Here is a 24,699-nt window from a genome sequence, read left to right on the forward strand (position 1 = left end):
TTTTCCTTGAACTACCCCTTGTGAGTACCACAGGATGGGTGCAGGAGACCAGTTGCTGTGATGGGCAGGCCCAAGCCCAGCCTGCACACCTGGGCTACAGAGAGCAAGCATCTCAGAACATGTACAGTCACATCAGCTCTGCTGCCTGCTCCAGGGCGGATGTCACTGTGGTTAACATTGAGAACCCACCGGCTTCTGCGAAAAATATTATTGGGGTCACAGAACCTCTTTGGTGGGTTTGACATGTTGCGTTTCCTTCACCTCCCATGGTGCTCTGTGCAAGGGGGATGGCATCCTTGTGGCTGAGTTTTCTCAGCTGCAAGAGTTGAGGACCCCTGCACTAGCTACAGCTCACTTCATGGAGATTGAAATGGAATGAATATTTTACCCAAATCCACCTGTCATCATACTTGGGGACCTGGTTCTGAAGATCCAGATAACTGAAGGTTGACTGTGGCCCTCTCTAAAAAGGCATACTTTCGTGTCTTCCCGTCCTCTTTCACATTCTTCTGTGAACATCCCCCTGTAAGAAGACGTGCAGTGACCAAGTCAAATTGGAAACTGTCACAAGATTTGTTGTGTGGGTAGCCTAGACCTACCTGCTCCCTTGGAGTCTTCATTCATATAACTTAAGAGAAGCACACACGCGCACACACACACAGCCATATGCACACAAATATGCACATACTATACACACACACTATATGTGCACACACACACACACACAGGCATGTATATACACTTGATGGTCAGTACATAGGTTTTTTTCCTTCCCTAGCTCCCTCATCTCTTCCATCTGGAAGCATTATGAGAGGCACCAGTGAGGTAGTTGCAAGGGTGCCTGCTGCTAATCCTGACAACTTAAATTCAACCCCGGGGTCTATATAGTAGGAGGAGGAAACTGACCCCCATGCTGAGGCACATGAGTGTGCACACACACTAAATAAATAAATGTATTTTTTAAAAATTAAAAGTGTTATGTGAGCTTTATGATTTCAGTGCTACAATGTTACAGGAATAATGTGTCTCTCCATAAAATAGCCTAGATGGTGCAGTAATTACATAAAATGAGAAACTGCTTAAAAGCCCACACTAATAGAACTAAATTGTGCAACAGCCTTGTGGAATGCATCCATGTAAAAGAATGAGTGGCTCGACAACTACTCGTGTGAAAAGTTCCTCTTCTGCTATCATGTAAGAAAATTGAAAACATATATTCGTCACACTAGCGTGGTAACACATAATTTGAAATTATAAGGAAACATCTGTGCACAGACAGCATCTAAGAGACAGAGCCAACTGTTACTGTGGTTTTATCTGAAGAGCTGAGTGCAATGAGGAGAGATGAGAGAGAGCCTTTCTCTGTACTCGTTTTTATTCTGTCTGGCATTTAAAAATTTACAGTTGTAAAAAAAAAATTACAGATGTTTATAGTGTGCATGTGGTTAGTATTCACGTATGTCTGTGTGGGGGTGCAAGAATGTGGGGTGGCAGGTGCTCATGTACAAGTGTGGAGGCCCAAAGCAGAAAACTTTCACTGCTCTCCACTTCATATACTGAGACAGGGTCTCTCAGATGAACCCAAAGCTCACTGATTCTGCTAGTCTAGCCAGTCAGCCTGTTTCAAGGGCCCTTGTCTCTTCCTCCTGGCAGTGGGATTGCATGAGACCTGACTCGGGAATCCATGCTTGCACAGCAAGTACTCTACCCGCTGAGCCATCTCTCCAGCCCCTTTATCTAACATTTTTTTCAAGAATTTACATAACTCCAGCCAGAGTGGTGGCGCACACCTATAATCCCAGCACTCGGGAAGCAGAGGTAGGCGGATCGTTGTGAGTTCGAGGACAGCCTGGTCTACAAATCAAGTCCAAGACAGTCAAGGCTACACAGAGAGACCCTGTCTTGAAAAACAAATCAAAACAAACAAATACAAAAAGTTATACCTATTTTTTTAAAAGCACCATGGGCTGGAGAGATGGCTCAGAGGTTAAGACTGCTTTTCCAAAGGTCCTGAGTTCAATTCCCAGCAACCACAAAGTGGTTCACAACCATCTATAATGAGATCTGGCGCCCTCTTCTGCTGCGCAGGAGTACATGCAGGCAAAATACTGTATACATAATCAATAAATCTTTAGGGGAAAAAAAGGTCAGTAACCACACTGGGGGTGGGGGGGATAAAGCCTATAAGACAAAATAGAAACTAAAAAAAAAAAAAAAAAAAAAAGAACATATAAGTCTTGTTATTTAAAAAGCCACTGTAGAGCTGATGTGATGGTTCAGTAGGTGCCAAGCTTGCCATGAGTGCCTGGTCACCTGAATTCAACCCCCAGGACCTATGTAAATGCAGAAAGAAGTAGGGAAGTGATTCCAAAAAGTTGTCCTGTGATTTCCACACTCATGCTGTGGCATGTATGTGCCCCCCACCACACACACATCACACACAGTAATAATAAAATTATACTTTAAACAATTCTAAATATAAAATGTTAGAATAAGCATTTGGCTGTTGGAAGAGTAAGAAGCATTGAAACCAAGCAGGATTTTGTTGTTGTTGTTGCTTTGTTTTTATTTATTTATTGGTTTTTTGAAACAGTGTTTCTCTGTGTAGCCTTGGCTTTCCTAGACTCGCTTTGTAGACAGGTTGGCCTCGAACTCACAGGGATCTGCCCCCTCTGCCTCCCGAGTGCTGGGATTAAAGGCGTGCGCCACCACGCCCGGCCTCACCAAGCAGTTTGTAAAAGCCCGTCTAATACTTGTTTGCATGTATCAGCCACGTTGAGCTCAGCGGCTCAAGCCTGTAATCCTAGCACTGAAGCAATTGAGACACCATAAACTCAGGGCCTGCCTGAACTCCATAGTAAGTTCCAGGCCAGCATGAGCTACAGAGTTGAGATCTTGTCATCAGACAAAAACAACCACAAAAAGCAAACCTCTTCAGCGGAGTGCAGTTAGGATGTGACATCAAAGGCCCACACCATCCAACACTCGCTTGTGTGAACTGGACATGGTGTCTCAAGCCTGTGTTACCAGCAGTCTGGAGACTGCTTGCCGGGCAACTTGCCTCAAACTAGAATCTGATAGTAGCATGTAAAGTGCACCCAGTCTGGGATTCTAAACAGGAGAACACTACGAAGTGGAAAACCCCTAGAAAATCAAGGGGAACACACATCCCCGAAATTCGCAGCTTTCAGGATGTAATGGGCAAGAAGGAATGAAGTACATGTGTTCCAGGGACCAAGAAGAGTAAGAACCTGCACCCAAGATTCACCCAGGACACGCACATGCACACAGGCAGGATAGAAATGACATCCAAGCCCCACAGCGTGAGCACTGGTACTCACCAGGCAGAGAGCAGCTGGGGCTCAGAAACAAAGAGGAGTTTCCTTTGTATGTAATGAGGGAAACATCTGTCTGGGAGGCCGTGGCTGCAGGTGCATGGCAAAGCCAAGGACAGCAGCTTAGGTGGAGCCAGCGCCTACCCCAGGGCTAGTGCCCAACCAGGTCAAGGAGTCAGTTGTATTCAACCAGCTATGCAGGCCATGGGTTGAGACTGTCAGATTGCCTGGACGAGAGTGGTGGTCAAAGTAGGTGGCAGGTTCATCCCGGTGGAGGGAGTTTGGTGTGGAGGCTGTTGCCGTGGTTCTGAGAAGCGATGCTGCGACTGCACGGTGAGTTTTGCCCCTGGGAAGGAGGCAGGGAAGGGTACTGTCAGCAGCTAAGACTGCCGTCTGAGGTTCCAGGTGAACCGCCCCCTTGTCAGGCCCCTTGATGGTCCTTCTGGTTAGTGTCCAGTCTGCTTTTCTGGAATTGCTGTAAAGTCTTTTCCCACGCAACCTCCAGTCCTCATTGTACAGGCAAAAAAAGCACAACGGAGTATAAGAGACACTATTATGAGCAGACGTGGGAGAGCAGGAGGGTCTAGAGTTCAAGGCCAGCCTCTGCCACGGAGTGAATTTGAGGCAAACTTGGGCTACCCTAAGACCCTGTCTAAAATAAAAAGAAAAGAGTGGGCACTCCCCTCCCTTCCTGCCCTGTCACTCTCGTTTTATTTTATTAAGACTACTGTTTCTCCTTTCTCGTTTAGCCATTCTCAGCAATAGAGCGATTCCCAGGGACCTGTTCTCAAGCGGTTTTTGCTCCCAGCTGCTGTGCAAGGCTCCATCTCTGAGTTCCCAGGCCCCTGGAGGGTGATAACCTCAAAAGGGGGGCTAGCACCCTTCGGTGGGGCCTTCAAGTGACATCATAGCCTCAAAAGCGAAATCAGCTCTGTGGGAAGACGGCTAAGGGTGCAGTTTCCGCACCCATCACACCCCACTGTTCCTGGGCCCCTCCCCCTAGCGCCCTAGCTTGACCTAAGGTGCTGGTGAGGAGCACACATCATGGACTTACTGGTTACCTGCTTTGTGTTGCTGACCCTGCTGCTGGGTGAGTTGATGATCCCAGGGAGGGGAGGGGCTGGAGCATATTGAGGGAGCCCCCCACCCCACCCCAGCCTCTTTACCTGGCACTTGCAGAAGTCACCGGGATCCAGGAGATGTTCCAAATGTTGCCAACGAAATTGGACGCCCAACTTGGCCAGAAGCTGGAGCTGACATGCGAAGTGCGGCAGTCAACCACCGTGCAAGGATGCTCTTGGCTATTTCAGAGTCGCAGCTCCACCACCCCTAAACCCATCTTCATAGCATATACCTCTACGAGCCGGTTCAAGCTGGGCGAAAAGGTCGATGAGAAATTGTTCTCTGCCCGGAAGAGTGGCAGCAAGTACATCCTCACCCTGAGCAAGTTCAGCACAGAACACGAAGGCTATTACTTCTGCAGTGCCACCAGCAACTCGATGATGTACTTTAGTCCTCTCGTGCCGGTCTTTCTGCCAGGTCTGGACACCGAGGTCCCTTCTCCTTGGGTGATAGGGGTCACATCTGAAATCTTTTACACACAGATGCCCTCCCCTCCTCTTAAATCTCTAGAGGTCCCTTGGGGGCTACTTCCACACCGTCCCCATTTCACAGACCAGAAAACTGGTGCCCGGTGGGATTGGAAGTGACTCTTAATGGCCTGGATCTGGGATAGAGTTTAGATCTGTGTGTGTGTGTGTGTGTGTGTGTGTGTGTGTGTGTGTGTGTTAGCTTAGGGGTTGGAGGGGGGGATAGAGCTCCGGTATTGACTCCAGCTTTGGGTTGGTGGAGGGCCAGGGATGCTAAGCTGCTGTTCCAAGCATACTGACCCAAAGTCACACTTGGCTCCACGTGCGCAAGCAGGGGACTCCTTCCTCTAGCAGAAAACCAGGAAGAGGTTCCCTCTTGGGTAAAAAAGGCTAAGTGGGGAAAGGGCTGGTCCATTCACAACACCGGCCTGACTCGCAGGCACCCTGTTGCTCTTTCAGGGCCGTTCACCACCATACCAGTGAGGCGATCACCCACACCAGTCCCCCCTATCGGGACAACCCGGCCCCTGCGACCAGGAACTTGCCGACCCGTGGCTGGTGGCTCAGGTTAGGTGGCCTCATAGTCTGTGACTAGGGTGGGCAGACAGCCGCGGGGCGGGGGTGGGGGGTGCGGTTACTTGCCAAGGAAAATCCTGATCCTGGAGGGAGACCTGGACAAGGCGAAGTGCTGGGGGCGGGGCGGGGGCTGTCCCAGCGGGCTTCTAAATGTCACCCACTCGGATCTTGGCAGTGGAGTGGAAGGGACTGGATTTCGCCTGTGATATCTACATCTGGGCACCCTTGGCCGGAATCTGCGGGGTCCTTCTGTTATCCCTGGTCACCACTCTCATCTGCTGCCACAGTAAGTTCTGGAGAGTCCCCGCTGAGAGGAGTCTGCCTCATACCGGTGCTGTGTGCTCGCTCCAGATAGCTCTTGTAGAGATGAAGTTCAGGTTTGGGGGGGGGGGGGGGGGGGGCTCCAGCTGCCCTACAGGACCACAGGACCGGTGCAACAGGTTCTTTACTGAAGGCCAGAGACAGGCAGCCCCCCCCCCCCCCCCCCATGCTTTTTCCACCTTCTGGTAACTTCGGAATGCAGAACTCTATTCCAGGACTGCCTGGAGCAGCTAAATCTGTAGCTAGCACAGCCTGAATAGTGTAACCCCACCCCCACCCCCATCTCCAGGGAGAGTGCCCGTGTAGCCCTGAGATCTGATAGGATCCTCTGCCTCTCTCCATTTGTAAGTGCTTGGGAGTGCAGGCCTAGGCCTGGCGACTGTCAGAGGGCATTCACTCTCTCTTCTGCCTTGTCTAGGGAACAGAAGGCGTGTTTGCAAATGCTCCAGGTGAGTAAAGCCTCTGAACGTTAGGCCTGCCCACCCTGGGCAGCCATGGTCCCAGAGGCATGACAGGTGGTTCGGGAATCTTTCCCAGAGAGAGGTCATGGCAGTGAAGTCCTCAGCCAGTCCCTGAACAAGGACAACAGAAAGCTGGTAAGATATTGGAATTCATTCCTGAGAAGAGGAAGGAAGGACCGCGAAGGGTTGGAGGGAGAACAGTGAGCCTGGTGTGTTGTGGGGAATTTGCTCAGGCCATAAAGACAAAGCCTGCCAAGGGGGTTCATTCTTTTTATGCCCTGGGGTGTACTTGGCTGCGTTTGCAAGACAATCACTTAGCCTTACTTTTTCTGCCTCTTGCCCTAAAATCGGGAGGGGGGGCTATGCAAATTAGCTCCCTAGGCATTCCCTGGTCTGAGTCTCAGCTGAAAGGCAGGGGGGTTCTGGAGGAGTCACTTCGGTCTCTTGCCTGGTACTCAAAGAGCACCCACGTTTAGTGTGACTTTGAGGTTCAGCAGTCTGCTTGGCTGAGGGTGTAGCTCACACCCTTCTGGGTCCTCTGTTAGGGGGGTATGGGGATAAGACTCTGCCATTCCTGGGAGTCCCTCCAGGAACCCTAACTGGGCTGAGATCCTGCCTGAGAGTTGTGTGACCTAAGGCAGGTTCTCCAGCTTCTCCTGAGCAGTGCAGCCCCTTTGCATTAGGTGCTGCGAGGGCTGAAGACCAGGGTAGGCGAGATCATTCACCCATTCACGCTGGTACCCTAGGGACAAATTCTCAGAGCCATCAAAAACTGAGGAAGGTGTGTGTGTGTATGTGTGTGTGTGCGTGTGCGCGTGTGTGCGCACCAGCACTACAATAAAGAATCTGTGCTACAGTGATGGTTGGTTTTCTCCTGCCTCTCTTTCAGGCCCGTGGTCAGGCAGGGAGGCAAGCCCAGCCCTTCAGGGAAATTTGTGTAAAGCGGTGGCAGGGAGCGGCAACTACGTGACTTCAGGGATCTCTTCTTGCCAGAAATGGAGCCTTCCTTTTCCAATATCTCCCACCTTCCTGTGCATTGTTCTCTGTGTTGTTTTAGTGGGGGTGAGGTGGGGACAGCCCCTTTTTCTTTATGAATTCACTTTGGTACAAAATAAAACTATATAACGTCTACAGGACACCACAAGGGTGGCAGCACCGTCATTGCATATGCACAGTGAGGTAAAGAGCAGCTAGGAACACCAAAGCTAGCTCAGTCCTCAGGGTCACCCACTTCATGATCTGAATGACCTGGGGGTCTCAGCACCCACTTCATGATCTGGATCCCTGTCTGCCCATCATAGAGAAGAGGCTGAAGGTCAGCAGGAACAGCAGGCGAGAACCCACGCTGGCTGGTGCAGGGATCTTGCTCTCTGTTCTGGGATGTGCCCTTAGTGGCAAGCTTGTGCCTCTAACCACGAGTGAGCAGTGTGCTCCTGTGATCTGCTCAGCGCTGGTCATGAGCATCGGATGTCACACAGCAGTCCCTCCCCTACAGCCCCAGGGAGTGCTAGAATGGCTCCACACCCTGGTGGGCAGCGCACCTAGAATTCTGAGGTGGACACACTCATCTATTATGATTAGAAACGGCAGAGATAGGACCCTACAAACCTTAGTAAAAGACCCCGATATCTTCGCCACCTCCCTTTCTCTCTCCAATACTCAATGGCTACTCAGAAATCATTCCCGATTTGCTGTTAGCTTAATAGGATTTTCAGGACAAACTGATAACCATTACCCTAATGAAAAATGGGTTTCCGTGCCCCCCCCCCATCCCCGCTGCAGTGGCTGCCACTCTGGGTCTGCTTTTTTCCTCAGAGTATCCAGGCACCTGTGCACACTGCACTGGACTAGAGGAAATGAGGCTTAGCCAGTAAAGATGGCTTAGTCAGGACAAACACACTTCTCTGGAGACAGTTTTCATTGAAACAGCTCTTTATTGGGGTGGGGGACAAGTGTTATATAAGCCTTGGGGAGTGGGTGGGGTTTGGGGGGAGAGTGTACATTATTGGTTGGGACAAGGAGCTGGGAATGCTTCATTTGCATCAAGAGGAATTCCAGGTGCTTACTAGACATGCCCTTATAGAGAGGGAATTTAACCTGAAACCTGGCCACTGGCTTACACGGCCATCTCAAGGGCAGTAGAGCTGAGAGCTGAGAGCCTTACACGTGCCAGGACGCGCAGGCCCAGAGCAGGAAGGAAGCACTCTTTACTCCTGTTAGTCCCAGGATGATGTTCAGGGTTTAGACACATCTTGACCTCACTCTTGCTCCCCCCACCCCCACGCCACCTCGGGTTACATGGCTTTCCTGGCTCCACACTACACCACCTGGATGCATAGTACGTGGGAAGGACCTATACTGTTTCTGGCACTGCTACCAGACACAGGCCCCAAGACACATGCCATCATAGGAAACCAAAGTTTAGAGATGAGTGTTGGGCAGAAAGGCCACAGAATAAAGGAGCTTTGTTCATAACTTAGCTTTCCCACTCCTGGGACTTACGGGGGTCACAGATAAACACTAGAATAATAAGGGAGGTGGGCTAAGCAGAGGGGTGGACATTCCTATCTTTTCAGCAAGGAATTCCTGAAGCCAAGTGTCACTTTTTACAAAGACAATTATGAGTGTTCTGCCTGCATGGATGTGCACCACATATGCCTGGTGCCTGAGGTCAGAAGAGGGCATCAGATCTCTTTGAACTAGAGTTTACGGATGGTTGAGAGCCACCCTGTGGTTACTCCTCTGTAAGAGCAGCAAGTGCTCTTAATCATGGAGCCATCTCTCCAGGCTCTTTTCTCCTCACTGCTGCCATGGCCTGTGTTTAGTTACAGTGATTGGTGGATGTCATTAGCCTTCAGTGAGAGTTGGCAGGGGAGAAGAAACTGTCACTCAGTATCCATTTCCCCCATGGGGTAGCCAGGGTCGTTGAATACCAAGCTAGAGGGATAAGTTTGGCCAGGTCGGAGGGGTGTGATGTAGGTCCTTGGTCATTTGGTCATTGTGCAGCCAAAGAACACACACCTGGAAACAGCTTTGGAGAACTGGTCCCGTTTATTGGGGGAGGGGGGGTGGCCACACACACAAACCTTTATAGCAGACAGGGCGGGGTGTTAGAAGAAGATACTTCACCTGTAGACTCTGGGGCGGCAGGGTCTGGGGGGATAGACCTTTAAGGGGTGTCAGGGCAATAAATTCTGAATGGTGGGGGAATGGGTTTTGTGGCGCCAGGTTGGGAGGGGACGGTAGCTAACTCCTGCCATCCTCATGTTGGAGGCTCCCTGGGCTGAAGCTCAACCCTTTCCCCCACAGCCCTGGGCCATTACTGTCCCACAAGAAAACCGGCAAGTCTACCATGCATGAAGGCTGTATTGTAACAGGATCGGGCATTTCTCAAATGACCAACGTGTCGGTGTATGGAGGCAAATAGAGTCTGGCCCAACCCAGAGGCCAACGCGGCCAAAGGAAACAGATACAATACGAAGAAGGTGTTTTAATCAGCTTCAGTCACCGTCAGATGCCTGCAGCTCCAAGGGAAGAGCGTTTCAGCACACGTCCTTCACCTAAAGCAGCCTTGGCTACTGTTATCAACATGGCAAACATTATCTACAGAGTTGTAAGTTGCTAAGACATTGCCTAGACATACATATAACCACCAGTTATAACCAGTTATAACCAGTTCATAACCAGCATAACCAGCAGTTTTTAAGTCAACTAAGGCGTAGAGTTTATTTAGGACTTTTTTTCTCAATGATACTATACTGGTTAGTTCTTGTCAACGTGAAGAGGGAACCTCAATTAAGGTTTGCCTCCAAGAGACTGACCTGCAGGCATGGTGCTTTTGGTCATGGTGTTTGTAACAGCAATAGAAAAAACAAACAAAAAACCTAGGACAGAAACACAAATTATCTAAGGGAAACCAAAATTATGGTGGCACCAAGATTTTGCTCTGAAAGACCACCCAATGGCCGGGCTGCCTCTAGAGGTTTTCAGACTACTTCATGAGACAATTATTTTTCTTTAGTAACAATCTCAGTCTCTTTTTAAACGAGGCTAAATGGCTGGGGGTGGGGGTGGATGGTGGTGGCGCACCTTTATTCCAGTACTCGGCAGGCAGATCCCCGCATCCATGGCCAGCCTAGTCTACAGAGCAAATCCAGGACAGCCAAGGCTACATAGGGAATCCCTGTCTCAAAAAACCAAAACTAGGCAAAATGAACACAAATAAATTCTGTACAGATAGATGGCCTTAGTTTCTGAGGCCAGACGACGCAGCCTCTGCTTGGCCAGCAGTGCTGAGGTGCACCACCCCTTACCCCAGCGACTTGTTCTGCTCTGGACAAAGCACAGGATGGGATGAGGGACAGCAACCTGCAAATACCTCAAGCCCCAGAAGGTGCCCAGCCACCCGCTTTTCTCACACTGCTGGTGCTAAAAGGATGGCAGACATCCTCTTCTGATCCCTCCATGCATGCGGACACTGGGCAGATGCAGACACACGGGCTTTCTCTTCTCAGTGAGCACCTCCACATCCCACCCCTACTTCTGTCACCTGGCAAGTTCACAAACTGGCTCCACAAAACACTTCTTAAATGTGCAATTCTTTAATTTTAAAAAATATACATGGGAGAAGCCAAGTGTTTTACATAGGAATACACACACATTAACAAAGCATTTCTTATAGTTTTCCAAAACTCTTATTATATCAGTCCGAAATTTATAAATTAAACATATCAGAATTTTTAAGTTAAAATGAAATCCCTGAAACTACTGGATATGTTAGACTTCCCCCCTCCCCAGAAATCAAATGAGCAGAGAGTATCAGTCTGATTTGTTAATAAGGTTTATTGTTACCTTTATTGCCTATAATCTAGAAGATGCAATTTTATTGTGCCTTTGCAAACAGGATACATCTCTTAAAAAACTGATCAAAAATTTCCATACATATAGCTCTATATGATAGATTACAGTGCAACACTATTCATAATTATAGAAACACCATAGAACCAGGAGCATGGGGTAAGCCAAAGGAATACAATCCTGAGCCATCTGAGCAAGATGATCTGGTGAATCCTTAGTGTAGGTTAGAAAACATGGTGAAGAGATACATGCACGCTGCAGTCATGAGTACAACACGGCCAACAGCGGGAACTTGCAACCTGTGGGGTGGTGGTCAGTTTCCACACATGCACACTCACGCACACTCCTGTTCCTTCTGCTTCCCTCCCATGCCCGGTACATTCACTCCAGCCCCTTCCTGAAAGAAAAGTTCAGGCACTAAATCCTACAGGACCCCATACCACCTGGCTGTGAGTAGTTTAAGACAGCTACTAGAAAACCAGACCATGGAGCCAAGCACGTGCTGTAAGCGAGTATAGCTGCTTTTGCCTCTTTGGAAGTAAATGAAGCATATGCCTGCTACAGCCTTAAAATGTCTTTAAAAACAAAACTTTCTCTTCCTACATCTTAAAGTAAAATCCAACAGTGGAAAATTCACCCTAAAACTAAATGCCTCATCTGCTACTAAAATACATATGCCACTCTGTTTTTGGTATCTACTCAATTGTAAATCAGTATGGAAAGTTCATGAAGCTTGTACCTGCTTATGGGAAACACTGCAGTACCATGTACCCCATCAGCTGGCAGGCTTACGAGGCACCACGCCTACGGGTATGTGATCCTGGCCACATGTTCCCTGTGTGTTCCCCAAAACCACAGTGTTCTAGTGTTACCAAAGGTAACGTACGGACAGGTCAATGGTGACAAGTATTTGGTTTGTCTACACCACACACATCCTAGAGAAGAACCAGAACAAACCATGTCTCCCCTGAAGATAACCTGAGTCTGCTGACTAAACAGACAGACAGTGCGGCTGTCAGTCCATTGTATGAGGCTGAGCGGGGAAACCAGAGGGCTCTGTGTAGTCTGCCAGCAGCTTGTGTTGTGCAGATAAACCAAGAGCTCCTAGCTTTTGATACCCACTGTCCCAAAGGCTGATACCACTGAGGTGGGAACATACAGCACACAGCTACGGAGTGTGAGCTGTGCAGCCTGTGGGGCTGGCAACCTGCAGAGGAAGATGGGGGGTTCTCAACCCCACATGATTTGGTGTGGGTTTAATGTCTCCCTACATATTAGCTGCTGTGGGAAAAGTAAAAGGAAAAACTTCATAACTTTCTTATTTTCAATTAAATGCTCACACACTCACAAAATACTTACTCTATGAATATGAGGTGGCTCTTTTTCTTCAAATTTTTTAAAAATAAAGAGGCACCAATACCCGTTCATTTATGTATTAAAAGTCTCGTATAATCAATAAAACAGAAATGGCATCTGTGACGATCACACAAGAGAAAAAGATCAACACCAACCCTAGCCACTGTGGAGAGGCTCTGGTGACACCAGCATCTACAGATTGGCTGCTAAGGTTTTATTGGTTTAGCAGAGTCCCAAGGCTGCCTCTGTTCACAACCAGAAAAGGAAACGGCTCTCCAAGAAACTGTTGTGCGACTGTTTTCAATGCCTGCTGCCTGTGTGACTGACAATCGTCGTCTCTAGCATTACCTTCTCTAATAAGGCTCAAAGACACGGACGGCATCCTCCTGCCTGTGAGCATGACACTGGTGACGGCATGATCGGATGCCACTCTGAAGGAAGCTCTTGAGTGTAAGCATCCCAACACTGGACACTTCAGCATCTTTGGTCAAGGTCTGCCCTTTTCAAACCTGCCTCTGCTGCAGTCAGGCTCTCACAGATAAAGTCTACACATTAAAGATGAGCTCAAGACCTCATTCCCACGGTAAACTGTAAGATCAAGGTTCAGTTTTGGGGCCCTTGTCCGGCCTGCTCACAGAGGAAGCTGTAAGGTCAAACGCTTGTTAAAGCTCCTTCTTTTTAAGTTTCATGAGCATCACAACAGACTGCCAATGAGACTCCCAGCACCAGGAGGACCAGGCAAAGCCTTTGTCCTTAAAATGGCCTGAGCCAACTATGTGAAGGGACTTGCTTCCAAAACTATTTTCCACCAGCCTCAGGGGCATGTCTATATGACACAAAGCTTATATGAAGCCTAAATGTCATGTAGACATTTCTGGTGGGAAGGTCAAAATAAGTTATGGGGGGGGGTACCTAAAAACTAAATTTGGCTTAGAAATAACCAAGTTTAGGGGGGGAAAAAAAAGTCTGGCACGCTAGAATTTAATTCAAAGGAAAAAAAAAAAAACCATAGCAAATGAGTTTACACCCTCAATAGGACACTGCCTGGCACTATGCCTTTTCTCCCACAGTCTAGAAGCATCTCTGCTCTTCTTTCACTGCTTCATGGGGCACGAGGGACTTTACATAGCATCCTAACAGTGACGTAGAAGTCACTGTGAGCCAGGCTGAGTTTGAACAAAGCATGCACTCTGACCTGGACCAACCATGACCCCAGCTAACCTACATAGCACACAGGAGCATCCACGTGAAACCGGCCGCATGGTCATGTCACAGGCTTTTCCTGCAATATTACTCTTTCCCTTCACAGGTAAACGCCAGCTCTCCTAGGTAAACGCGTCAGAGAGACTGTCCAGGCTAGTGTGCCACTGTGAATGCTGGCAACTCCTAAACACCCCAGCACCAAAGCTATTTATCCCCATTCCTGTAAACCAACTCCATTTGTAGTTTAAAATAGGAAGAGTCACAGTTCTTGTTGCCTCTGTGTTTACAATTTTTTCATTTTTTTTTTCATGAACGTATTCCTATGTTGATGTTCAGATCTATATCAGATGAAATAAAGTTGTGAGATAGTTGGTGATTTCCGCACAGCACTCTTCAAGATGAAGTATTTTGTGGGTTTAAGTCAGAATTATGTCCATAGAAGTCTTTTCCACGTAGTTCCTCGTATGAGAATAACTCTTACACATGGCTCTTTCTGGGCAGTGCATTAAATGAAGATACCTCACAAAAGAAAAGATCATTATCTGTAGCCATTTGATTAATATACAGATTCACAGTCAGTGAGATGGGACACGGCAGAGGGGAGGCATGAACCGTGTACTAACACAGACAGCAGTAAACGAGATCCACGGACAGGAAGCTGCTAGCGTCCATCCTTAAGACCTGACGTGAGGAGCCTGGCAGCTGCACTGAGAACTGCAACATGCTTCTTCCCTTCCACACACGCACGGTTTTATGCTGGTGCACATATTTATATACACATGCACAACACTGCGTGTGTGTGATAGTAAACTAATGTGATACCCAGCCAAGTTTTACAGGCAGATTTCAAAGGGCAGGGTGCTAAGACTGAGAGCAACACCCTAACTTCAGAACTCCATTTATTTAAAAAAGCACCTCTTGGTAATAAAAGAAAAAACAAAACAAAACAAAACAGTAATATCTCTTTCATTCTCACACCAGCCTGATAAATTCGTGATGGGACTGTACGCAGGCAGCCTGCTGGGTTACAAGTAGAACTTGAATGCACGCGGCTGACTTTGAAGCAGGAGCTGGAGCAGAGAAAAACATCACAAAGCAATGCAAATTTGGAATTTATCACAGCTTTCTTCCTTAAGCCAAAAAAGAGAAACAAAACAAAAAAAGCAAATTTGTTTTATAACCACAATTCAATTTGTCAAACTCCTATGAATAATTTTCATTTAATTATGTATACATAACAAGAAAGAAAGTTCTTTCACAAACACTCTCAAGCTTACAATTATCAAGAAAACGACAGAAGTAAAAGCAGGAGGAATATTAGATACATGTCAGGAAGGTCAACTTCTGTTTCTGCTTTTCAGTTAAAAAAAAAAAAAATCACTATACAGTAAGTACAAAAACCTGCACTGAATGACAACAACTGCTGGTGTATTTACTTGATCAGAAACCAAGACCAAGAGTGGACAGAGCCCTATGTGACACCCTGTGGAGCGCTCCCTCCTGCGCCTAGCGTGCTGGCAGCTCTGGAGCACAGCTCATAACCGGGTCAGTCCGTGGGTAGCTGCAGTCAATGGAACACTCTTGTTTCAAATGTACCCATAATTTTGTTTCACTTACAAATTGCAAACAAACTCATTTCTTCAGAAAAATATCTGTTTGGCATCTCCTGGGCTCTGCTCCATTGGGCAATATGGACATTTTAATCTACACACAAGACAGAAAAGACTGAGTCAAGGAACAGCACCATCACTGAGCACCGCATTCCCACCTAAGTATACAGAGTGCATCTTAATACCCGCACACACAGCTGCCGCGTGGGCAAAAGCACAGCTTACCTGTTTATTTTGCCTGGAGGATTAACTATTAACCAGCCAGGCTTGGAAGGGCCCCAAAAAATAACACCTAAATCAGATCTTAACCCCAAGGCCCCTTCAATACTTAGTAATTGATAAAAAAAAAAAAAAGGTGTGCAGGTTAAATAAAGGCAATTTTTTGAAAACTGGTTCCTGAGTTTCAGAAGTAAATCTAATCTCACTCCACCAAGGTTTACATTGCACCTGACCCTGAGTGAACTTCAAATGTGTGGACTGTATAATCTATTAATGTATAATCACAGCAAGTCTGCTGTGAGCTGCTAAGCACACATTCAGAGCAGCCCACATGCCCTTCAGTGACAATGAACACTGGCTCCATGTGAACAAGGTCACCAGTGGGCTACACTGCCACGGTTTCTGTGTGGTCTGGGAAGGGTATAAACAGTTTCTTTCAGGCAACAGACCTCCCAGGGAAGGGTCTTCTCACAATGGGGCCAGAACCAACATCAGTGAAGACTACGCCAACTGCCAAGGCTAGAATACCTTTGATACCTATTTCTTTAAGTTGGGCTCATTAACTGTTTAAATTACAAATGTCTATGCACTTTGTACCATGATTACACTGGTAGGAATCCATCACATTTGGATAACACATTTTTTTCCTTCCTTCTCAATCTACAATAGCTATTGTTCTAAAAGCCCATTACTGATAGGTGTGGTGGCATACACCTTTAATCCCAGCAGAGAAACGGGATTTGAGTGTGAGGTCAGCACTGTACTTATTAATAGAAAACTGGTTAAGTAATTGTATTTCCATACTGCAAAGCAGTCTACCTTGGGGAGAGGGAGAGTAGGTTGACACAATCTCTCGTGGCTCAGGATCACCCCTCTAACTTGCTATGTAGTTGAGGATGATGTTGAACTCTGAGCTCTCCTGCCTCTCCCACTGAAGTGCTAGGATTATAAGCATGTACCGCCATGCCATGCTACTCTGTAACTTTAACAACAACAATAACAAAGGGCTCTTTTGCAGCATTTAAAAATAACCTCTAAATAAATCCCTAAGTGAGAAAGGGAAAGCACAGAATAGAAGGACATATATACATAGTAGAAAAATCTTAAAACCTTGGAGGGAGGACGTGCACACCCAAAGAATTAGAGCACACTTGTAAATCTAATCATCAAATCCCTGAGCAGGTTAAACTAACCAGAGATTAGATATAAAGCACTTCCTATGAATAGTTAAGAAACTCATTTCTAAATCTAGCTATGGCTGAGCATGGTGGTGCGGACAGACGTCTGAGTTTGAGGTTGGCCCAGTCTACACACCAGCCAGGGCTACACAGAGAAACCTGTTTCAGAAGCCTAAAAATGAATGAATGAACGAACAAACGTTTGATTTTAGCTGTATTCATTTGTCTTTATCTTATCTTCTCACAAGATGATTTATTTCATGTTTAAGAAGTCACATACTTACTTGCTACCATTAAACATTTTATTCAGGGCATCTCTTGATATAATATGACCACAAACCAACTTCATGGGTGGATTGTTATCTGTTGTTTGCTGACGAAGAATGGGACAGGCAAATATGGAGTGATACCAGCACTTTTTACCAAGGTCCACTTCAATCTGTTCCAAAAAGAAAAATGTACAAAAACTAGTTAAATTTCTGGCCTACAAAACTACACTACTACGTTTTTAACAAATTCTGAGGTCTGAGAGAATCAAACATGACACTTCTGAAGTTAATTATCTTTTTTTGGTGGTACCAGGCAGCAAACTAACAGCTTGGACCTTGAGTGGCCACCACTAAGCCACATCCCTGGCCTGAATACCTTGAAAATGTATCAGACAGACACTAAGGGTGAAACACCAGACCTCCAACTGTTCTGTAGGTAGCACCTGCTTAAGTGATAAACCCAGTGCAATAGTCCCTCCATGGGCAAGTCCAATACAGTTATCATCTGTGTGAGCTTCAGATCTGAGTTTCCTATGTAATTTGTGTGAAATGCTCCAGAGAAAACCTGAAGTAGGGAGGTAAACCAAGTCACACACATACACACACCCGCCCCAGCGGTGGGCATCTAATGGACGACTTCGCATATAGCCAGGCAGCCTTCAGGCCAGCACCCCATCCTACCTGCTGACACTCATCCCCTGTGCACGTGCTTTTCTTTCTTCCTTTCCCCTTCCTGCTTCTCTCTCTCTCTCTCTCTCCTCCCCCCTCTCCCGCCCCCTCTGCTTTTTGAGATAGGATCTCAGTAAGTTGCCCAGGCAGGTCTTTAATTTGTGGTCCTCCTGGCTCAGCCTGCCAAGTGCCTGGCATTACAGGCTCTGTCACCAATTCCAATTAAGCCAAATCTCAACAGTATCTTCTGTGATGTGTACATTAAAGTTCATAGCATTGTATCAGTATTGTGTTTTTGCCACAAATACATCATATAAAAGCTTGAAATCATCTAATACAGAGTAGCTGCTGCACACCAGAGCCTCCACAAATACATCTTTTTCCTTCCTTCTCAATCTATAATAGCTATTGTTCTAAAAGCCCATTACTGGTATGTGTGGTGGCACCTGCTTAAGGAATCGAGTTTTCTCATGTGCTCAAACAGAGCAGAGCGCTGCTTATGCCCTGACCGTGTGTGGAGCTGGGAGGCACCTGTGCCTTTAATTACAGACCATCTTCAACAAGCTCTTGAAGTTGGTGAAACCAACTGACAGGCAGGTTTACAGCTGAAAGAACAAGGTGACTGCAAGCAAACCTGTGTGCAGGTGTGAAAGCAGCTTAGTGTAGCCCTCTGGGGTCTGTGACATAATTGTGTCAGAAATGGTAAGTGTAGATTAAAGTTTTGGTGTCCACTGTTAGAGGTGCCAGAGGAAACACACACAATAAACTGTGCACCTCACATCATAACCATCATGGCAGCCATAATGTGTCTGTTACCTCTACACTTCAGGAGCCCACAAAGAAAAAGGGGCCTCCTTTTACAAATAAAGTACTGCCCACAAGTGTGCTCAGAACAGAACTGTGTGCTAACAGAATGCACAACTCTCCCCACATCTGAGGCCTGAGTTCATCAGCTTGCAACTGCAACCTGAAGTCAAAATGTTGGATACAGTCCTCCAGTGTCTCCAAAAGACACCAAGCCCCTCATAGCAACTGTCTTGTTTAGTTTTTTCGTGTTCAGACAGGGTTTTACTATGAGGCCTGACTCCTTGGAACTCACTATACAGGGTAGACTGGCCTCAAACTCACAAAGATCTGCATGCCTCTGCCTTCAGAGTGCTGGAATTAGTATGCACCATCACATCTTACAAATATTTTTATTTTAATTAGTTAACTGACTTGTTTCATTTTTGGAGTGGTGCTGGAGCTGGACCCAAAGCCTCAAGCCTGCTAGGCAAACTGTCTGCCACTGAGCTATACCCTCAACCTTGCTTTTCACCCAGGTTATGTGCATTAAAACAAAAACAAACCCAGCAAAACCTGTTGAATGGCGACAACAGCTAAATGGTATAATGAGCACTTTTAATTCTTCAAACATCCATCTTCTATAACAGGAAAGATAAATAAACTGTCAATAGAACTCACAGGTAATTCGTCTTTCTGGTTCCAAACTCCAGTACACTGCCTCTGCTCAATCACAGCTTTGATGTTAATTAGTGCGGGCAGTGCCACACAACCTGCTGAGAAACTGAGGGCAAAAGAGGAAGCATCAGTGCCAACTCCAAGGATGCTACATGCACAGAGCATGGAAAGTGGACAGGGTGCAGAGCAGCTATTCCTCTAAAAGAAAATAAATGGTTTTTCTCCCCCAGCCCCCAGCTCCCAGCCCTCAGATGTGGTTCCTGTAGTTACTATAATATAGTTCCCTTTACAATCAAAGCCCAAGCCCCTAGTGCTACCACATAACCTAACCTAACCAGTAATGGGAGAAATGAAGAAAAAGAGCAAACTTTTAAAAGATAGTTTTTTGACAGGTGGTTTAATTTCCACTTAATTCCTCAGTAATAACAACAACAACGGGCTTTGCGTGTGAGAAGAGGAGCGCCACCATGATAAGCCGATGACTCTCATCAGCTCCAGGAAGGCTGAGGAGTACGAGGACTACGTGCCGTTGCGCCTCCAGACACGGCGCTCTGTGCCTCCACGTTTAAAGGAGAAGAAATACTTCGGCACCTATCTTCTCTCTGAGCATGATTATGTAAAGTTATATGGATTAAACCTTCCAAAGTTTTTCCTCCAGTTTAAAAACAAACAAACAAACAAACAAAAACCACAAAAAACTACAATCTCATCACCAATCTCATCAGAAAAGCCTTTACAAGCTTAGAACCAAAAAATTTAAATTTTAGTGTGTAAAATCTTGACCTTCATCATTGGGTCAAAAGACACACATACTTGGCATCCCTGGTTTCCTTGAATGTGACAAGCTTACTTCATTCACTTGTAAAAATTAACTGTCAAAACCCAGAATGTGAGTAACTGTGGTTTTTGTTTTTGTGAATTCTGTCACTTAATGTTAGAAATTAAAACGTACTGATTAGTTTATTAAGATCACAATAAACATGCTAGAGTGTCTGTTGCAAATTAGTTCAAGTAAAATCTGTATTATGCAACAAGACAATTCATAACTCAACACACAGGTGCTTTGTCCCAAGACGAGTATCATACTGTGTTGTAAAACTAAATGCTTTATGCAAATGCCTTATTGTATCACAAAGAATGCTAAAAAGATATACAACCAAACATCAACTTAAAACTCACTTCCATTTCTGCATCATTTATGCAAATATCAGCAGTAGAAAAGGGTTTTGGACTCCCTGGTTCTAGGTCACACTTGGAGAACTGCTGGCCTAAAACTGTGTCACTGCCAACTGTGGTAAACCCAAGTGTCAACTATACACATCTCCAGAAAGACAACATAACTATTGGTTTAATCATAGAGGCATTAGGAAAAGCTGCACAAGCAAAGTCCCATTTCAGAGCAACCAGGGCCCGTTACTGCACCTGACACTGAGAGGAGACTCCACAGAGAGCCCCAGCAGGGCACAGGCATCCCGTGTAAAGATGTCACAGATGTCAGCCCACTGGTTTGCATCAAGTAGGTGAACATACGGTGAATTCTCAATGCCTTGTCTCAGGTACACAAGGCTTCCCATCAACACCTGAATGTCTAAAAGAAAAAGCATCCACAAAATGGAAGTGTACACAGTCATATCTGAAACAGCATACTTGTGAATAATGGTTGAGAAAGCTAATGTGTCTTATCCTAAAGTAATGTAAACATCTGGTCCCCAAGCCTAAGTGCAAAGTCTCACCCCCTAAACTAAGGGCACAGCATGGAGAGGGTGAGAAAAAGGAAGCACGGAATGCCATGCTTGCCAAAGAAGTACTCACGCTGACGTGACAGCATCCTTACATTATGGAGTCCCTAATTCTGCAAAGTCTCTGGCTTCAGTGCTGTGCTGCTGCTCAAGTGTTCCCAGTTATCCCAACAGTGTTAGTAACTAGCAAGTGTGTACGATGGACACAAGTGATGGCTATAGGCTCCTTCCAAACACTAACCCAAGCCATGCTAGTGGTGCTCATGTGTATTCCTAACATTCTGGAGGCTGACACAGGAGGATCACACATCTGAGAGCAGCCTGGGCTAGACAGAGGGACTGTACTCTCCCCACCTTCCCCATGCTCCCTCCGAAAAATTACCAAAAAAAAAAAAAAAAAAAAAAAAAAAAGCTGTCTGACTCCAGACTTACCTTTTTGATGATTTAGGGCAAATGGCTGGAAATTTTTCGCATATTGTAAGGCTTCTCGCTGATTTGTAGTTCCACCCATTAACAAGCTAATAAAATACAGTCGGTGTAGCTTAAATTCCAAGGAGCTGTTTTGGGCTATGAGCATTTCTCGGTTTGATACTGCCCACCTAAAAACAGAAAAGGATTTTTAAAGTAGTCAAGGGCATGAACAAGGTTTTTAAAAGCTGGTTGAAATCTACCATGAGAAAAGGGGGTCTGGCCTGCCATCTAGTGGCAGGCTGTGGCAGCATCAACCATTAGATGCATGAACAAAGGAAAACATACTAAGTTAGAATGGTAATTACTTTTTTTTTTTTTTTTTTTAAGATTTAGTATTATGTATACACTGCTCCGCCTGCATGTACACCTGCAGGCCAAAAGAGGGCATCAGATCACATTATAGATGGTTGTGAGCCACCATGTGGAAGTTGGGAATTGAACCTCTGGAAAAGCAGACAGTGCTCTTAACCTTTGAGCCATCTCTCCAGCCCTCTCCAGCCATTAATTACTTCTTTAACAAGGTATTATAGTAAAACTGGCTCTGGTATGTCACATAATACACTTGGATTTGCAGAAGGCCACCAATATTCTGAAGTTTAAGTCTTGAGATTCACCTAGATTGCATAGAGCCACCCCTTTCCCTATTAAACCAGCGTATTTGTAAATTAATCAAAATTCTGAAGGAAGAACCTCTGACTTTTTAAATTATACTCTCCCACTTATTTATGCTTTCATTCTTTACTGGAAGCACTCATCATGACCTTCACGTGGAAGTCAGAAAACAGCACATGAAATCACTTCTTTCCCTCCACCATAGGTGGAGGGCACTGAACCCAGGTGAGGCTTGGTGCAAGCTTTTACCTACTGCCCTACTTCCCCGTGAACCTGGAATCTCTTATGTTTAAACCTTGGTCAGACTTTATGCTAAGTTTAGCATTAAAGCCATCGAACACGGTGATGGCGTGCTTGTTTAACATACACAGAAAAAAGGGTTCAGACCCCAGTACTGCAACAACAGAAACACAGAAAAGCAGCAAACAGATATTATTCAAGGTTCTTGCAGTCTTTTAAAAGATTTATTTCTATTGTAAGTGTGTGTTTTGTCCCCTCAAAGGCCAAAAGAGGGCATTGGATCTCCCAGAACAGGAGTTTCAGACCGTTTTAGTCTGCCATGTGAGTGCTGGGATCTAAGTCCAGGTCTTCTGGAAGATCAACAAATAACCAATACTATGTCCACAAATGTCAAAAAGATTTGTATACGAGACTGGAGAGATGGCTCAGAGGTTAGGAACACTGGCTGCCCTTCCAGAGGTCCTGAGTTCAATTCCCAGCAACCACATGGTGGCTCACAACCATCTATAATGAGATCTGATGCCCTTTTCTGGCCTGCAGGTGTACATGCAGGCAGAACACTGAATCCATAATAATCAATAAATCTTTACATAAAATATTTGTATAGATAGAGTGTTACTAAGGGAAAGAACAGTATTCTGTTCTAAAACTCTGAAGTACCGTGAGAGAGGAGGCACCAGCAGCATTAGCAGGGACTAAGTCAGCTTCAAGTGGAACTACCATGTTGATAAAAACAGACATGTACCACTGCCAGCTGTTAAAACCAAGTCTCACAAACGCGACAAGGAAGCTTCACTGCTCATGTGGACATTTTTCAACTAACCCCATTCACTGAGGACCACTGGAATCTGAACCACATATGGATATAAAATGTGAGTAACTCTGGCTGGGAATGCATTTCTGTGGTAGAGTGCTTGCTCAGGATGCACAGGAACACGGGCTCAGTCTCCAGCACCATAGGGAAGGGAGGACAAAATAAAGGTGACATGAAATCTGAGCAACTCTTATTACACTGCACCTAACAGCCACTTCCTTAACTAACAATTTCCGGCAGCTCTCTTGTCCTTGTCTCAAGCTGCCTAACACTAACCAGTGAATGACAATTTGAGGGGATGAAACAAAAAATCAAAATTAACAAACAGACAAAAAAAAAAAAAAAAAAAAATCGTTCCACCAACTTTTAACATTTAGGGTGCACGTTAGGCAAATTCAAATTTTTTATAAAAGTAAAGGCTTTTAATCCAAAGAAGAAGTAAATGTGCCAACCACATACATTTACCCTTTTGACTTTGTTCATGCTAAACAATCAGCACTGAGGGATAACATGCGTGTGGTTTTTAATGGAATTGGCTGATCATGCTTAACATTACATATTCTAAGTCCATGCATTTTCCTGAAAATTTCGTAACTTCACCTTTCTTTAGAACTGAATAATATTCCATTATATATGTAATGTACTTTCATTATCCATTTATCTGTTAGACAAGGCTGGTCCATTTTCTAGCTACAATGATAAGCATGAAGGTGTACATAAGCCTGTGGGAGCACATAAGCCTGCCGGCGCAGGGCTCTGTGTGTATGCCCAGCTGTGGGATTCAGGCTTTTAGTAAGTTTACAAATTTTGTGTTGGACCATAGTTCTTTTAGGACACACGCAGCCCGAGGACTGTGTCAGCTTTCTGTTCACAGTTCAGGACTGAAGCTACTATGCCTGGGCTTTTACTTTACACCACAGCTTCCTATAGGTTGAGGGTTCATACTAGCATCACTTTGCTTCTGTTAAAGGACATGTAAATGTCACAACCCTTTAGCCATTGCATTCTCCAAATGAGGAAACCTTTGGGCTTCTTTCATAAACACCCCGCCCCCCCAATAATGGTACTTACTGACTACATCAGTGTCCATCCACACTGACTCACCCAGCAAGCTCTAGTCTGCTTAGTCTGTGACAAGGCTTGTAAAGTTAAGGCTCTGTATGAATAATTTCCATCGCCCCATAGATAACAACATGAGTCTGCTCTACTGCTCCCTCTCCTCTCCTGAATTTGCTGCTTGGGATGGGTGTCTATTTCTGGTAACAATGAAAGAAGAACGCCTCTGGCCACGCCTCAAAGCATGCACTCCTACACCCTTTTCCAGCTAAAGACTACAAACACCCTCCCTTTCTAGACTTCCTCAGGACGACTTGTCCACGCTTCCTTTTTTTCCCCTCTTGGGAATGACTAACAAAACTCAGCCCTATACGTAGGTGCTTAATGGGAGCTATTAATAGTACAATAATACAATCCAAGTGCCTTTAAAATTCATAGAACGGCAAACAACACAAAAACTAATTCAGGGGGAAAAAAGCTAGCAGTTTCATAACTTCACTGTGGTATGATCAGCCCTCTCTTGGTGTGGCCCCAGCTTCTCACTGCCCCCCTCGGCTTTTCCTCCTGCCCCATCTGTGTTCTGCCGGCCCAGCCCACAACAGCACTCTCAACCAGGGATCCTCACTGTCACAGCTAACTAGGATCCAAAGCATGAACACCCAC

At 45.8% G+C, this 24,699-nt stretch overlaps 2 protein-coding genes across 3 annotated transcripts in view; one reads left to right on the top strand and one right to left on the bottom strand.

The window, feature by feature from the left end:
* Positions 1–4,309: 4,309 nt before the first annotated feature.
* Cd8a (CD8 subunit alpha) lies at positions 4,310–9,709 on the top strand. The gene is made up of 5 exons (XM_051154646.1): positions 4,310–4,425; positions 4,515–4,874; positions 5,384–5,491; positions 5,676–5,877; positions 9,592–9,709. The coding sequence occupies exons 1-5, from the start codon at positions 4,380–4,382 to the stop codon at positions 9,707–9,709; spliced, it is 834 nt and encodes a 277-aa protein (XP_051010603.1). The 5' UTR covers positions 4,310–4,379.
* A 4,286-nt stretch (positions 9,710–13,995) lies between these two features.
* Positions 13,996–24,699, bottom strand: part of Rmnd5a (required for meiotic nuclear division 5 homolog A) — a 47,981-nt gene continuing 37,277 nt past the window's right edge. The window contains exons 5-10 of one of the 2 annotated variants that reach the window (XM_051154694.1): positions 21,276–21,442; positions 20,527–20,692; positions 19,108–19,210; positions 16,990–17,144; positions 15,316–15,402; positions 13,996–14,217 (exon numbers count right to left, since the gene is read on the bottom strand). In XM_051154694.1, coding sequence (XP_051010651.1) covers positions 15,339–15,402; positions 16,990–17,144; positions 19,108–19,210; positions 20,527–20,692; positions 21,276–21,442 — 655 coding nt within the window. In that variant the 3' untranslated portion in view covers positions 13,996–14,217; positions 15,316–15,338. Of the gene's footprint in view, positions 14,218–15,064; positions 15,403–16,989; positions 17,145–19,107; positions 19,211–20,526; positions 20,693–21,275; positions 21,443–24,699 lie in introns of those variants that run through there. The other variant, XM_051154693.1, reaches the window with a different exon arrangement.

The sequence above is a fragment of the Acomys russatus genome, chromosome 13 (assembly GCF_903995435.1).
Source record: "Acomys russatus chromosome 13, mAcoRus1.1, whole genome shotgun sequence".
In the NCBI taxonomy this organism is placed as follows: domain Eukaryota; kingdom Metazoa; phylum Chordata; class Mammalia; order Rodentia; family Muridae; genus Acomys; species Acomys russatus.

Bases quoted from the DNA above. Each gene is read 5' to 3' on its own strand.
- Cd8a (XM_051154646.1), top strand. From the start codon at position 4,380: ATGGACTTACTGGTTACCTGCTTTGTGTTGCTGACCCTGCTGCTGG. The intron at 4,426-4,514 runs GTGAGTTGATGA...TGGCACTTGCAG, and splicing joins GTTGCTGACCCTGCTGCTGG to AAGTCACCGGGATCCAGGAG. The intron at 5,492-5,675 runs GTTAGGTGGCCT...GGATCTTGGCAG, and splicing joins ACCCGTGGCTGGTGGCTCAG to TGGAGTGGAAGGGACTGGAT.